Source organism: Pimephales promelas, chromosome 20, assembly GCF_988280905.1.
Source record: "Pimephales promelas chromosome 20, fPimPro1.hap1.1, whole genome shotgun sequence".
Classification (NCBI taxonomy): Eukaryota; Metazoa; Chordata; class Actinopteri; order Cypriniformes; family Leuciscidae; genus Pimephales; species Pimephales promelas.
Window position 1 is genome coordinate 28,537,999 of NC_142788.1, and position 15,986 is coordinate 28,553,984.

Consider the following 15,986-nt stretch of genomic DNA (forward strand, 5'->3'; position numbering starts at 1 on the left):
AGCATTTATTTATTTTTTATTTGATCGGAAGCCAGCTTGAACTGGGTAATTACATTTTAAATCTATATTTTTTTGTAATTGAGCATTCAGTCAATAAAGTAAAATAAGAAAATAATCGAGTGATTCATAGTTCAAATCATTTATTTATTTAATTTTATTTTTTTGGAAGCTAGCTCCAGTTCGAACCATGCGTTAAGGTCCAGCTAGAAACTACATTAAGGCCGTGTGTCCACCAAAGCGTTTTTAGCCAGCTGAAAACACTAGACGCTCTGCTGAAGACGCCGTGCTGTGGGCGCTTGAGAGCGTTTTGGCAGCGCAGTGTTTTTTCTGTTGAGACGTTTCGTTGCTATGATACAGAATATACTGTATGCAGCAGTTTGAATGTTGTGACAGTTGGTCGGTGTGGTTTAGTCCCGCCCCTCCTCCACTGTGATTGGACGGCTGGGTAAAAAGTGACAGTGATGAGCGCTGCGTTTTATCCAAAGTTGAACATTTTTCAACTCCCAGCGACCAGTAAAAACGCCGGGCGCTCGGCGCTTCAGCGTGAAAAAAAAACGCTCAGCGCCTCGTCACGCTCATGACGTTTAAAAAACGCGGCGCTCCCATTGAAAACAATTGAAAACATACGCCAGGGGCGTGGAAAAACGCTTTGGTGGACACACGGCCTAAAGGAAATTCAATTTTAAATCATTTTTTGTTTTAACGCTATACTGATGTTTGCGAACTGTAGCTTCGAAAAGTCTGATTTCCATTTAGTGAATGGGTTCGTTTGTACAGTTAATGCAAATTCGCTAAATAATTCACTGATTCACGTCCATCTTGTGTGAGTGGACTCCTTATTGGGTTTAGATCTTCTAATTTGTAGTGATATATTTAGTAAAACACTGCTGCTAGTTTCATAGTAACTGCTTGATTAACCAATTTGAGTCTCTGAGCAGCATTTTAGGTCTTCATTTTCCTTTTCACATTGGATTATGGGTAAAATAGCATCAGTCGGTGTACTGTACATATTGGTTGTACACTCTAAAAAATTTTGGGTTGTTTCAAACCATGTTTGGGTCAAATATGGCCAACCGTTGGGTTTAAAATTGAATAAAAAATGCAAACCAACACCCAAACATGGGTTGAAAAACCCAGCATTTTTTAGTACAGTGCTTTATGGCAAAGTCTATATATGAAGAGTTCAGATGCAAAAGCCTCTAAATGCAATTTGAAATTTTCTTCTTTAATGATGATTTTTATCAAACTTCTATATTTAAGTTCAGTAATTTCACTTAAATAACAATTAATAGGTAATTATCATTGCCATTTAAGTGAAATCACTGAACTTGAATATACAAGTTTGATAAAAATGATAGAAGAAAATTTCAAATGGCACTTAGAGGCTTTTGCATCTGAACTTATATATTCAAAGACAGTGTGCGGTACTATGATTGGTGAGGAACTGCAACATGCACTGTTACAGAATATGTCCCGCCTTCTATATAAAAGAGCCAATCGATGATTTGTAAAGTCATTGCATCACTGCAGCTGTTGTTTGAAACTCAGGGGTCTCATTTATTAAAGTGTAAAGGATCCTTACTAAAAGTGTACGTGCGCCTGAAAGCCAAAAATGACGTATGGCAAAAAATATTCAGATTTATAAAACTGTGCATACGCCAGAACCTGCGTGAAATTCCCTTAAAGGGAAAGTTCACCCAAATATGAAAGACTTTCGTTCATCTTTGAAATACGCATAAAGATATTTTTGATTAAATCTGAGCGCTGGATCACTCCTCCATAGGCTTCTATTATGATTTAAACATCGTTAAAATAGTCTGAGTGTCTACAGTGGCTCAACCTTAAGTTTATCAAGCGAACGAGAAAACTTTTTGTGCGCAAAAACAAAACAAAAATAACGACTTTAACTATTCAGGAGTGATCTAGCTCTCAGATTTTATCAAAAATATCTTAATTTGTGTTCCAAAGATGAGCGAAAGTCTTACGGGGTTGGATCAACATGAGGGTGAGTAATTACTGACAGAATTTTTCATTTTTGGGTGAACAAACTTTAATAAATCCCAGTCAGCAGAAGATGTGTCTGCTCCCCGACATAACCATATATGGAGCTGACGACGCCTTGTTTTACTATGCATATCCTCATCTGCATATCATGCATATTCATCCACGTGATACCATGTTAAGGAAAATATGAAATACGGATGTGCCGTCATATTACATTGCTAAAAATCATTTTTCTTGCCTTGTTTTTGAATAAATAAATCATACATTTCAGAGAACGTCTCAATTTTTTCCACTGGCCATTTTATTTATTTAAACTGTTCTTGTAAACATGCACTGTATTTATGATTAGGACTTAAAGTGTGTTTCCTTCATCTGCCGTCAGTCCCTCAGATCGCCAAACTGCTCCGTCTCCAGAATGTTTTCCCGTCAAGTTTGTTTTTATAAATCACAACTTATGCGTCTGAAGTGTCGTACGCCTCTTTAAGGGCCTGTTTTGTGCATAAATGAGGCCCATGGTTCCTGAGACCATGTACCCTTAAAAATATACCCTTTTTAACGCTGTTTGAGCATAAGAAACAACATTTATGGGATATAATCCATAATTCTGATTCGAATTTGAAATGTGTTATTTAATTGTGAGTTCGGCAAGCAGTTTTTGAAATGAAATTTTGCTCAGAATTCAGACAATACTACAAAATGTTTGACCTTTGATGTAGTGCAGCATTTATGGAATTCAAAACAATTTCAGACACATAATATTATCAACATTTTTAATTATTTTCATTATCACATAAAAATGGATTAAAAATGTTTTATTTTTTCGAGTTGTTTACATTTATAAGAAATAGAAAGGCAATAAGCAGTGAACACTATTCTATTGTTTCCTCGTAGCCAAAGGTTTATTTGGCACGTTTATGTTCCATGTTTCTCACAGGTCCCCTGTGACCTTATTGGTCGGCTGAGCTAATGAATTTTCTGCCCGGCCAATCATCAGCCCCGTATCAGTCCAGAAACACCTGGTGCTCCTCGTATCAGACACACTGGATATCTGGACGCAGAGGTCTTTTTTAGCCCCTGGTGAAAGGTGCCCTTTCACAGTGATCCTGGATTAGTCTGCCTGCCCACAGCTCAACCGTTGCAATTATGACTTTGTCAGAAAGTATTAAAAAGGGAAATGCCTTTTTTATTAGTAAAGCTACACGTTTATTACAGACAGTTTTTCCCACATGTGATTTTTTTATTTTTATTTTTATATTTGGATGTTACGGCCGTAGAGGATCTCAGTTACTGGAAACAACAAACACATCTCATTACCTCATGGAGTTATTTATTCACATGGAACCAAACGGTCTCTGAAGTCATTATTTTCACAGGATGTTTTTAGAAAAGAGTATTATCCAAGTGAGAAAATAGCATTAGATTTAGGTGACACCTGTTGTGCCTGTATGCTGTATAAAATGCATTATAAATTTAGGGGAAATTGTTCTTCATATCTCAAACTCAAAGTCTTCAGATTTACCTTCTGCCTTTCTGGGTATGCAATATACTTTATTCCTGTGATCAAAGCATCATTACTCCAGTCTTCAGAGTCACACGATCCTTCAGAAATCACTCTAATATGATGGTTTGATACTCAATGTAGTCTTTATTTACTTTCACTTTTGATCAATGTAATGCGTCCTTGCTGAAAATTTCTTTCAAAGACAAGAACAAAAAATTCTTACTGACCCCAAACTTTTCAACGAAAGTCTACTGTATGTGCCAACAGTAATAGTATCTTTTAATATATTAATATTTAGAAAGACTTGAGCATAATATTGCATTTACAGAATGAAACAATCACCCTAAATATCAAATGAGACCAAGCCTTTAATAAATAATAATATTATTGAATAATTTTAATCTTTTTAGCTGAAGTCTTCAACCAAATTATTTGCAAACTGTTAAAAAATATATTGTATTACAATAGATCATATTATAATTCCCTTTAATACCGTATATGAAGAGTTCAGATGCAAAAGCCTCTAAATGCCATTTGAAATTTTCTTCTTTAATGATGATTTTTATCAAACTTGTATATTTAAGTTCAGTAATTTCACTTAAATGGCAATGATAATTACCTATTAATTGTTATTTAAGTGAAATTATTGAACTTAAATATACAAGTTTGATAAAAAATCATCATTAAAGAAGAAAATTTCAAATGGCATTTAGAGGCTTTTGCATCTGAACTCTTCATATACAGGCTTCATAGAAATGGAATTTGGGAATGATTTTGTGAATTTCTCAACATATTTTGTGTTTTTCGACCTTTTATTCATTCCTTCAGCTTCATTCGAGTGTGGACAGGGGTGATGGTCGCACGAAATACATTTTAAAAGGTGAAGGGGCCGGCTCGGTGTTCGTCATTGACAGCAGGACGGGGAATATCCACGTCACCAAACCCCTAGACCGCGAGGAGAAGGACCAATACCGCCTTATCGCCACGGCAACAGACCGACAGACCGGCCGAGCCCTGGAGCCATCCTCCCAGTTCATCATCCGCGTGCAAGACATCAACGACAACCCACCTGTGTTCCAGGGCGATCTGTACAGCGCCACCGTGCCTGAGATGGCCAACATCGGTACTGCGCTCAGATGCTCTCCTCTCACTGTTGTCATTGAGCTGTGTTTGGAGATGGAGGTTCACATGCTCACTGAACCTTGACTCAGTCAAAAATATCTCTTATTTCGTCTCTTTCTTTCCCTAGGGACATCGGTTATTCAAGTGACAGCCACAGATGCTGATGACCCAACGTATGGGAGCAGTGCCAAACTGGTGTATTCAGTGATTCAAGGCCAGCAATACTTCACTGTGGACCCGCAGTCAGGTGTGTGTTCTGTTAGATTCTGTAAAATGCGATGTTTCTTATTTTTAAGTGAAATTGACTATTGGGCTGTGGTCCAACAACCTCATGCACTCGGCTTTTAACAAATGATTCAGAGTAAGGACTTAATCGCAGAAAGATGTAAACATGACACGAGCAACCCGTTTACGTGCAATCTTCATTATTCTGAATATGCTGAGAAGCGTGGTTCTTTTTAACAGCGTTATTAACACCTCGACAGAGACGCGAGTGTTGCTTGTACTTTATTAGACAGGTGAGCAAATGTACATAAAGCTAATCAATGTTTAGCTCAACATGATGAAATGTTAGAATATGATCTGTAAGTTATTCTCATGTTGATCTAGCTTAACGTACTTAGTCATTGCATTCAACACACTCAAATGCTATTTAGTGTGATAGTGTAACTGTTAGAGCAAGTGAAACAGTGCTGCGTTACCTCAAGTTTAATTCCTCATATAAACTGACCGGTGCGAGTAATTCAGCACTTGTGTGTAGTTCGGTAGAATTAAATGTCCTTTTTCCTTTATATCTGCGGGACTCGCGTTGCGTGTGGCGCTGGTATACGTCTAGCAATCACGCTCTGCAGTCATGATAAAAACATCAATGTATTCACTCATCCATAAAACATCCATCAGCTTGACGACAAGATCCATAATTCAGCTTAATGCGGAATATACTTCATTAATATACGCCTTTGTGATTGTAAGAGGTTAGCGACCCCTGGTGGCGAAAAATCCTGCATATTGTACCTTTAATGCTGCGTCCCAATTCGCATACTATCCGTCCTAAATAGTATTCGAAAATAGAATTAGTACGCCCCAAATCGTAGTATGTTGAAATGAGTGTTTCAAAGATACCCGGATGGTCTACCTTTTCCAGTCAGAATCCGAAGTGTACACTCTATGCACACTCTAACGGCTGATATTGCCCACAAACCATTGCGCGTTGGACGAGGATTCGGTTAGAACTACAAACACGAGTAAAAAGTGTTAAAAAACTACAGACACGTAGTCGATACGGAGGACGGTTGTGTAGAGAGTAGGGGCGTAACGGTACATGTATTCGTATTGAACCGTTTCGGTTCGAAGCTTCCGGTTCGGTACGCATACAAACCGAACGATTGCTTGGACCATTTTTCCTGCCGGCAAAATTCGTGCTGACGCAGCCAACACAACGTTGCGCAACATCAAATGGCAAGCGTAATGAAAGCAGAACGAAACTGCGCTATAAATGTGCTTCACGGATCGTTTATCAGTTCGGACCAGCAACATCTGTGCAGCGCGAGCCGATCTCGACCAAGCGACACTGTTACCACACCGCGCTAAGAGATCCGGTAAAGAAAACATTTGAATTCGCCACTCGGGTAATAACATCGCTGCGAGATCTAGTGAGATGCATTCACATTTCTCCGTTATTAACCGCAGATCTCTATTAGATCAAACAGCGCTGTCATGGAAACCAGGAGAAACATTGTGCCGTGAATGAACTTTACGTCCACAGACCAGCAACATTCACCATGGATTTAATATAGTAACACTAACTGGAACCAGTTTGGCTGGTGAAATGCTTTCAAGTACTTCACACATCTTTTACCAGCACTTCAAAATTCAAATATTATATAAATAAATATATATTTAAATGTTATTTTTAATGTGATGACCAAAACATTATTTGTTCACCCTTCAAAGATGACCCCCATTTATAAACCTGAAAGTTTCAAGATCTAGGAAAACTCACACTTATTTAAAAATATTTTTTTTCTTTAAACAAATAGGAAATTTCTCTGGCATTTCTTTCTTTTTGCTGTATCGAAAACGTACCGAACCGTGACTTTAAAACCGAGGTACGTACCGAACCGTGATTTTTGTGTACCGTTACACCCCTAGTAGAGAGGTTTAGATAAAGAGCTTTGAGTGAATAATTATCAGTATCTAACCTGACGAAAATGAATTATTCAATGTTGTCCACATTATATTGCATTTGCAGCAGCATTGTGAACTTTTGTAAAGACACGTTTAGCCATTACGTTTTAAATGCATCATTATTCAAATTGCAAACACGAGGAGAACATGAAAGACCCACAACTGGCAGACGAACGTGATCTCCGAAACGGTAGGAAATAAAATTAGATAGAATAGAGGATTTTAACTGTGACGAGATGATTGACAGGCCAGTTTACGGTGACAGGATGAGCGCAGCACGTGACACAGCCGTCCGTTAAAGATGACGTGATAGTATGTCCCAAAGCTTGCCTACTCTTTTGCTACACACTCAAAAGTATGTACTTTTTCCTCACAAAAAGAGTACATACTTTTAGGGCGTAGTATAAGTAAGCGAATTGGGATGCAGCAAAAGTTTTGCATGGCACCTAACTTTTTCTGCTGCACTTTATTTCTGCTACGAAAGAAGCGATATCGCCATCTACAGGGCATTGAAGGTCAGCATGGCTACTTTAAAGTCCCTGTATTAAGTATGCGTTGAGTTTGTCACACCACAGAAAAAAAAAACAAAAACATCGAGCCCTGTTTTAGCCCTGCCTAAAAAATCAGGAAAATAGCAATGGTGTCATAGCAACTCCACAATTCAGTACTTCACAGTTCACAGTCTTTGTAATATGTTTAGCAATACATTTATAATGTGTTTAGATTTTTTTTTAGAATTGCTTTTACAGGGACTTTAAGCAGATGTGAGTGCGTTAGCAGGTAGTTGTGAATTCCCGGTGTTTCTTCATACATGAGATGAGGACATGACTGCAGCTGGTGATGAGACCGAAACTAAGCTAGTAGGATTTGAATATTTCATTTCACATAACACTATTTTATTTATCGTTATATTGAAGAAAGCTTTTTGAATGATTTTGGTTTACTTATGCCCTTTTTGAGCACTTGAGCTTGATTAAAACTTGAGTGTTTGGAGACGCTTAAGAGGCTGTGGTGTCGACCTTGATTTATTGCAATATTGAGGTTCAGTTTTATTTCGACTTTAGAAAGTAAATATGTGATTGCTCTCCTCACAAATCAACTGTTTCTTATTTTCACTGGCATGTCTCCTAGGTGAGGAGAACTAGTGCATATTTGAGCCTACATTCAGAACAAGTAAAATACTTAAAGGAGAAAAAAACTTTTGCTGATTATTTACTCACCCTCATGTCATCCAAGGTGTCCATGTCATTCTTTCCTCAAAAAGAAATTAGAAAAGAAATTAAGGTTTTTGATGAAAACATTCCAGCATTTTCTCCATATAATGGACTTCAATGGGAACCAAATGGTTCAAGGTCCAAAAGAGAGTTTCAGTGCAAACTGTTCAAAGGGCTTTAAACGATTCCAGACGATGAATAAGGGTCTTATCAAGTGAAACGATTGCTTATTTAAGAAAAATAACAAAGTTTAAGTTTTATAAGCTCAAATGGTCGCCTTGCTCTGTTCTGTGATGCGCGTTCACGACTCTCCTGCTCGAACTCGTTCATCAAAATGAACAAATCTTTTTTCGTGTCATTTGGTTCATTCAACGAACGAAACGAACGAGTTGACTCGGAAAAAGATTCGTTCATTTTGATGAGTTAAAAAAAGATCATTGTGGTCAATCACAGACATATTTGATGAGCGTGTGAACACAATAGCCAATCAGAGGTGTTTACGATTCCGCTCAAAGCGTCACATTTTTAAAATTTCAGTACTAACTTTGTACCGAAGTCGTTACTTTTAACAACACTAGCGCAGACTGATAGGTCCTTAAAGGGATACTTCAGGATTTGGCATTAAGCTTTGTATTTGAATTTGAATTTTGAGAGATTTATGTATTTTTGTCTGATGACACAAAAATGGAATAAATGATCAAATAAATGCAGCTTTGGTGAGAGAAAGACGCTTCTTTTAAAAACATAAAAAAATCTTACCGACCCCAAATTCAAATGTTCCGTATACTGAAGATTTGTTTGACCCATTAGTCAAGTAGTCAGTTCTGTATCCTTCTCCAGCAGTGTGAGTGTGTGGGATGTTCAGTGTGATTCCTTTTAATTCAGTTTAACCTAATTAACTCACTGGCATGAAAAATGCTCAGTATTGCCAAAGTGAGATATGCTGTGAGTGATCTGCTCCTGTGTGTCTCTGCAGGTATAGTTCGCACGGCAGTCCCAGATATGGACCGAGAAACTCAGGCGCAGTACCATGTGGTGCTTCAGGCGAGAGACATGGGCGGCCATCAGGGGGGTCTGACAGGGACCACCACTCTCACTGTGCACCTCAGTGACGTCAATGACAACCCACCGCGCTTCACTCAAAGTGAGTCACACACCCAGCTCTGCTCCAGAACATCCAAACACATCTGTCTACTGTGATCTATGTCACTCCTCTGTCTTTCTATTCTATTCTATTCTATTCTATTCTATTCTATTCTATTCTATTCTAATCTATTATGTTGTAATCTGCTCCAGTTTAGTCTACTATGCTTTATTTTATTGTAGTTGTCTAATCTGGTCTAGTCTAGTCTGGTTTACTCTGTTGTAGTTGAGTCTGTCTAGACTAGTAAATCTTTTCCACTTTACTGTTTTATTCCATTCTGTTCTGTTTAAGATATTCTATTCTGTTGTTATTTAATCTGCTGTACTTTTATTACTCCCTTTAATTTGTTGTAATCTGCTCTAGTTACTAAGATTTATTTTATTCTAGTAAAGACTCTAGTTTTAGTTTAACTTACTTTATTTTCTAGTCTTGTGTATGTACTATAATAATCAATTCCACTCTACTGTTCTGTTTTCTGTTCTTAAGATATTCAATTCTGTTTTAATCTACTGTATTTGACTACTCAATTTTATTCTAATCTATAGTCTAGCCTACTGAACTCTTTTCCATTCTAGTCACCTGATTTGATCTGGTCTACTCTGTTATGTTCTATTCTAGAGTAGTCTGCCATATCTTGTTGAGTGTTCTATTCTATTCTATTCTGTTCTGTTCTGTTCTATTATGTTGTAATCTGCTCTAGTTTAGTTTACTAAGCTTTATTTTATTCTAGTTGTCTAATCTGGTCTAGTCTAGTCTGGTTTACTCTGTTGTAGTTGAGTCTGTCTAGACTAGTAAATCTATTCCACTTGTTTTATTCCATTCTGTTCTATTTAAGATAGTCTATTCTGTTGTTCTCTAATCTGCTGTACTTTTATTACTCCATTTAACTTGTTGAAATCTGCTCTTGTTACTAAGATTTATTTTATTCTAGTAAAGAGTAGTTTTAGTTTAACTTACTTTATTTTCTAGTCTTGTCTATATACTATAATAATCAATTCCACTCTACTGTTCTGTTTTCTGTTCTTAAGATATTCAATTCTGTTTTAATCTAATCTACTGCATTTGACTACTCAGGTTTATTCTTACCTATAGTCTAGCCTACTGAACTCTTTTCCATTCTAGTCTCCTAATTTGGTCTGGTCTACTCTGTTGTGTTCTATTCTAGAGTAGTCCGCCATATCTCGTCTGGTATTCTATTCTATTCTAGTATGTTGTAATCTTCTCTAGTCTACTAAGATTTATCTTATTCTAGTTAAGACTCTAGTTTTAGTTTAACTTACTTTATTTTCTAGTCTTGTCTATAAACTATAATAATATATTCCACTCTACTGTTCTGTTTTCTGTTCTTAAGATATTCAATTCTGTTTTAATCTACTGTATTTGACTACTCAATTTTATTCAAATCTATAGTCTAGCCTACTGAACTCTTTTCCATTGTAGTCACCTAATTTGGTCTGGTCTACTCTGTTGTGTTCTATTCTAGAGTAGTCTGCCATATCTCACCTAGTATTCTATTCTATTCTATTCTATTATGTTGTAATCTGCTCTAGTCTACTAAGATTTATCTTATTCTAGTTAAGACTCTAGTTTTAGTTTAACTTACTTTATTTTCTAGTCTTGTCTATAAACTATAATAATATATTCCACTCTACTGTTCTGTTTTCTGTTCTTAAGATATTCAATTCTGTTTTAATCTACTGTATTTGACTACTCAATTTTATTCAAATCTATAGTCTAGCCTACTGAACTCTTTTCCATTGTAGTCACCTAATTTGGTCTGGTCTACTCTGTTATGTTCTATTCTGGAGTAGTCTGCCATATCTCGTCTAGTATTCTATTCTATTCTATTCTGTTCTATTCTGTTGCAATCTGCTCTAGTTACTAAGATTTATTTTATTCTAGTAAAGACTCTAGTTTTAGTTTAACTTACTTTATTTTCTAGTCTTGTCTATAAACTATAATAATATATTCCACTCTACTGTTCTGTTTTCTGTTCTTAAAATATTCAATTCTGTTTTAATCTACTGTATTTGACTACTCAATTTTATTCAAATCTATAGTCTAGCCTACTGAACTCTTTTCCATTGTAGTCACCTAATTTGGTCTGGTCTACTCTGTTGTGTTCTATTCTAGAGTAGTCCGCCATATCTCGTCTGGTATTCTATTCTATTCTAGTATGTTGTAATCTGCTCTAGTCTACTAAGATTTATCTTATTCTAGTTAAGACTCTAGTTTTAGTTTAACTTACTTTATTTTCTAGTCTTGTCTATAAACTATAATAATATATTCCACTCTACTGTTCTGTTTTCTGTTCTTAAGATATTCAATTCTGTTTTAATCTACTGTATTTGACTACTCAATTTTATTCAAATCTATAGTCTAGCCTACTGAACTCTTTTCCATTGTAGTCACCTAATTTGGTCTGGTCTACTCTGTTATGTTCTATTCTGGAGTAGTCTGCCATATCTCGTCTAGTATTCTATTCTATTCTATTCTATTCTGTTCTATTCTGTTGCAATCTGCTCTAGTTACTAAGATTTATTTTATTCTAGTAAAGACTCTAGTTTTAGTTTAACTTACTTTATTTTCTAGTCTTGTCTATAAACTATAATAATATATTCCACTCTACTGTTCTGTTTTCTGTTCTTAAAATATTCAATTCTGTTTTAATCTACTGTATTTGACTACTCAATTTTATTCAAATCTATAGTCTAGCCTACTGAACTCTTTTCCATTGTAGTCACCTAATTTGGTCTGGTCTACTCTGTTGTGTTCTATTCTAGAGTAGTCCGCCATATCTCGTCTGGTATTCTATTCTATTCTAGTATGTTGTAATCTGCTCTAGTCTACTAAGATTTATCTTATTCTAGTTAAGACTCTAGTTTTAGTTTAACTTACTTTATTTTCTAGTCTTGTCTATAAACTATAATAATATATTCCACTCTACTGTTCTGTTTTCTGTTCTTAAGATATTCAATTCTGTTTTAATCTACTGTATTTGACTACTCAATTTTATTCAAATCTATAGTCTAGCCTACTGAACTCTTTTCCATTGTAGTCACCTAATTTGGTCTGGTCTACTCTGTTATGTTCTATTCTGGAGTAGTCTGCCATATCTCGTCTAGTATTCTATTCTATTCTATTCTATTCTGTTCTATTCTGTTGCAATCTGCTCTAGTTACTAAGATTTATTTTATTCTAGTAAAGACTCTAGTTTTAGTTTAACTTACTTTATTTTCTAGTCTTGTCTATAAACTATAATAATATATTCCACTCTACTGTTCTGTTTTCTGTTCTTAAAATATTCAATTCTGTTTTAATCTACTGTATTTGACTACTCAATTTTATTCAAATCTATAGTCTAGCCTACTGAACTCTTTTCCATTGTAGTCACCTAATTTGGTCTGGTCTACTCTGTTGTGTTCTATTCTAGAGTAGTCCGCCATATCTCGTCTGGTATTCTATTCTATTCTAGTATGTTGTAATCTGCTCTAGTCTACTAAGATTTATCTTATTCTAGTTAAGACTCTAGTTTTAGTTTAACTTACTTTATTTTCTAGTCTTGTCTATAAACTATAATAATATATTCCACTCTACTGTTCTGTTTTCTGTTCTTAAAATATTCAATTCTGTTTTAATCTACTGTATTTGACTACTCAATTTTATTCAAATCTATAGTCTAGCCTACTGAACTCTTTTCCATTGTAGTCACCTAATTTGGTCTGGTCTACTCTGTTGTGTTCTATTCTAGAGTAGTCCGCCATATCTCGTCTGGTATTCTATTCTGTTCTATTCTGTTGTAATCTGCTCTAGTCTACTAAGATTTATCTTATTCTAGTTAAGACTCTAGTTTTAGTTTAACTTACTTTATTTTCTAGTCTTGTCTATAAACTATAATAATATATTCCACTCTACTGTTCTGTTTTCTGTTCTTAAGATATTCAATTCTGTTTTAATCTACTGTATTTGACTACTCAATTTTATTCAAATCTATAGTCTAGCCTACTGAACTCTTTTCCATTGTAGTCACCTAATTTGGTCTGGTCTACTCTGTTATGTTCTATTCTGGAGTAGTCTGCCATATCTCGTCTAGTATTCTATTCTATTCTATTCTGTTCTATTCTGTTGCAATCTGCTCTAGTTACTAAGATTTATTTTATTCTAGTAAAGACTCTAGTTTTAGTTTAACTTACTTTATTTTCTAGTCTTGTCTATAAACTATAATAATATATTCCACTCTACTGTTCTGTTTTCTGTTCTTAAAATATTCAATTCTGTTTTAATCTACTGTATTTGACTACTCAATTTTATTCAAATCTATAGTCTAGCCTACTGAACTCTTTTCCATTGTAGTCACCTAATTTGGTCTGGTCTACTCTGTTGTGTTCTATTCTAGAGTAGTCCGCCATATCTCGTCTGGTATTCTATTCTATTCTAGTATGTTGTAATCTGCTCTAGTCTACTAAGATTTATCTTATTCTAGTTAAGACTCTAGTTTTAGTTTAACTTACTTTATTTTCTAGTCTTGTCTATAAACTATAATAATATATTCCACTCTACTGTTCTGTTTTCTGTTCTTAAGATATTCAATTCTGTTTTAATCTACTGTATTTGACTACTCAATTTTATTCAAATCTATAGTCTAGCCTACTGAACTCTTTTCCATTGTAGTCACCTAATTTGGTCTGGTCTACTCTGTTGTGTTCTATTCTAGAGTAGTCTGCCATATCTCACCTAGTATTCTATTCTATTCTATTCTATTATGTTGTAATCTGCTCTAGTCTACTAAGATTTATCTTATTCTAGTTAAGACTCTAGTTTTAGTTTAACTTACTTTATTTTCTAGTCTTGTCTATAAACTATAATAATATATTCCACTCTACTGTTCTGTTTTCTGTTCTTAAGATATTCAATTCTGTTTTAATCTACTGTATTTGACTACTCAATTTTATTCAAATCTATAGTCTAGCCTACTGAACTCTTTTCCATTGTAGTCACCTAATTTGGTCTGGTCTACTCTGTTATGTTCTATTCTGGAGTAGTCTGCCATATCTCGTCTAGTATTCTATTCTATTCTATTCTGTTCTATTCTGTTGCAATCTGCTCTAGTTACTAAGATTTATTTTATTCTAGTAAAGACTCTAGTTTTAGTTTAACTTACTTTATTTTCTAGTCTTGTCTATAAACTATAATAATATATTCCACTCTACTGTTCTGTTTTCTGTTCTTAAAATATTCAATTCTGTTTTAATCTACTGTATTTGACTACTCAATTTTATTCAAATCTATAGTCTAGCCTACTGAACTCTTTTCCATTGTAGTCACCTAATTTGGTCTGGTCTACTCTGTTGTGTTCTATTCTAGAGTAGTCCGCCATATCTCGTCTGGTATTCTATTCTATTCTAGTATGTTGTAATCTGCTCTAGTCTACTAAGATTTATCTTATTCTAGTTAAGACTCTAGTTTTAGTTTAACTTACTTTATTTTCTAGTCTTGTCTATAAACTATAATAATATATTCCACTCTACTGTTCTGTTTTCTGTTCTTAAGATATTCAATTCTGTTTTAATCTACTGTATTTGACTACTCAATTTTATTCAAATCTATAGTCTAGCCTACTGAACTCTTTTCCATTGTAGTCACCTAATTTGGTCTGGTCTACTCTGTTGTGTTCTATTCTAGAGTAGTCTGCCATATCTCACCTAGTATTCTATTCTATTCTATTCTATTCTATTATGTTGTAATCTGCTCTAGTCTACTAAGATTTATTTTATTCTAGTTAAGACTCTAGTTTTAGTTTAACTTACTTTATTTTCTAGTCTTGTCTATAAACTATAATAATATATTCCACTCTACTATTCTGTTTTCTGTTCTTAAGATATTCAATTCTGTTTTAATCTAATCTACTGTATTTGACTACTCAATTTTATTCTAATCTAGAGTCTAGCCTTTTCCATTCTGGTCACCTAATTTGGTCTGGTCTACTCTGTGTTGTTCTATTCTAGAGTAGTCCACCATATCTATTCTATTCTATTCCATTCCATTCTATTCTATTCTGATAATCGAATTTGCTATACTTTATTACTTTATTATTGAATTTAATTGTAATATGTTCTAGATTAATCTAGTCTGGATTACTCCATGTTCTATTCTAGAGTAGTCTGTCATATTCTAGTCTCATCAAGTGTTCTATTCTATTCTGATCAGTATACGTGCGTATAAATGTCTACTCTGTTATGTTCTAGTCTAGTCTAACATATTCTGGTCTCATCTAGTGTTGTCCGTTCTATTCCAGTCTATTCCAGTCTAATTTTTGTCCATGTACTCTGTTTCCGAGAATACAAACTCAGAATTCAATAGCTATTTTGTTGAAGATCAAAGAGTTGTGGCGTGGGCTCTTTATATCTCTGTCAGCGTGTACGCTGCCCATTAGCTGCTCTAATGACACGCAGTTCACTGTTTGCTAACATCACAAGTGCTGTTTTCACGTCCGCGGTTAGACTAACCAGCAGGAAGAGAAGACATGTGGGCGTTCAGATTTGTGTGTGACATGATGTAACCTTTTGAAAGGGTTTCATGCTTTCGTCTCTTCTGCTTTAAGTCTCTCTGTCCTATTTCCCTGACTGCACATCTGTCCACTTGTTAACCGCAGCGAGCTTATTACACACATTCTATTCATGCTGCGTTTGCGCTCTTATTGCAGTAATTGATTGACAGCTCAAAGACGCGAGTGGTGGTTCGGAGACTGTGGGCGTGATGTCAGAAGACGACACACGAGGGACCGACTTGCGTCTGCTGTATTATATTCTCTCTG

The 15,986-nt window shown here is 35.2% G+C and overlaps 1 protein-coding gene across 3 annotated transcripts in view; it reads left to right on the forward strand.

Annotated features, from left to right (window-relative positions):
• cdh24a (cadherin 24, type 2a) overlaps positions 1-15,986 on the forward strand; it is a 109,111-nt gene that overhangs the window by 46,969 nt on the left and 46,156 nt on the right. For all 3 annotated transcript variants that reach the window (XM_089124591.1, XM_089124590.1, XM_039652974.2), the window contains 3 exons: positions 4,334-4,628; positions 4,755-4,874; positions 9,005-9,172. In XM_089124591.1, coding sequence (XP_088980717.1) covers positions 4,334-4,628; positions 4,755-4,874; positions 9,005-9,172 — 583 coding nt within the window. The remainder of the gene's footprint in view (positions 1-4,333; positions 4,629-4,754; positions 4,875-9,004; positions 9,173-15,986) is intronic.